The 990-nt window shown below is 41.4% G+C and overlaps 1 protein-coding gene across 1 annotated transcript in view; it reads right to left on the bottom strand.

Moving 5' to 3' along the window:
* LOC101854477 (carbonyl reductase [NADPH] 1) overlaps positions 1–990 on the bottom strand; it is a gene marked incomplete at its 3' end in the record, with an annotated part of 14653 nt that overhangs the window by 3715 nt on the left and 9948 nt on the right. Inside the window, 1 exon segment of the mRNA XM_013079229.2 lies at positions 67–245. Within this exon segment, the coding sequence (XP_012934683.1) occupies positions 67–245 (179 nt within the window).

The following is a 990-nucleotide window of genomic DNA, read 5'->3' as shown; positions in this document are numbered from 1 at the left end:
TAAATAAATAAATAAATAAATAAATAAATAAATAAAAACCCAAAGCCATCTACCCACACGACGTACCTGGTACGCTATCCCGGCGTTGTTGACCAGCACGTCTAGTCCCTGGTACTGTCTCTGGAGGAAGTCTCTGAGCTTGACCACACTCTCGTGGTCACTGACGTCCAGCGGGTGGAACTTGGGGTGGAGATTTTCCTTCTCCAGTTCCTTCACCGCCTCCTGACCCCTGCTCTCATCTCTCGCTGGAAGAAACACACAACTATAAACAATTTACCTCCAGTTATTCCATACATAATTCTTTCTTTAAAAAAAAAATTCTTTTGTGCCAAGATTTATCAGCAAAATTGTGCCACGACGTGGTGGGATCAGGCGCTCGTCAATTTTTGGGCATGAGGAATTATTGGCACCACCTGAAAGCTTATTCGTTTGCCTTGCTTTCAATGGAAAAAATACCCACCTGTCTTGAATAGAAGTCAAGATATTTGCTATTGAAGGAGTTGAGGTCGCCTGGTTTCAGGGGTGAAATAAGCAAGAAAATGGCTGTGAAAGTTTGGTAACTCCAGTTGCTAAAGAGTCCTTGAAGATTGAGAAATGACATGTGGTGGTAAAAATGTCTTTTCCTCCGATTGTGTTATGTTGACGAGCTCCTGATTTCACCAAGATTTGTCGGCAAATATCGCTCTAAGCCGTGGAGAAAGGCAGCGAATATGCCGTGCGCGACGTGAAAAGAGTAAAGCTCTAAGAAGATTACCGAAAAAGAGAGTGGCCAGATGAGAACCATGATTAGGTCACTCTTTATTTGTCAATGATAAACGAGGAAGGAATTCACGAAACAAATGGACACTACAAAGTGTGTTTATTATTGTAAGATGTTCCTTGAAGTCGTTATTCGAATAATAATTCTGTCTGCAAAACTAACACATGTTAATTTGTTGATTTGGGTGATATTGGAATGACGATGATTCTATAATAAATCTCCCCCCCCCC

Source organism: Aplysia californica, unplaced genomic scaffold (genome assembly GCF_000002075.1).
Source record: "Aplysia californica isolate F4 #8 unplaced genomic scaffold, AplCal3.0 scaffold00045, whole genome shotgun sequence".
Classification (NCBI taxonomy): Eukaryota; Metazoa; Mollusca; class Gastropoda; order Aplysiida; family Aplysiidae; genus Aplysia; species Aplysia californica.
Note: the sequence above shows the minus strand (reverse complement) of the source record. Positions and strands in the feature narration are given on the sequence as shown.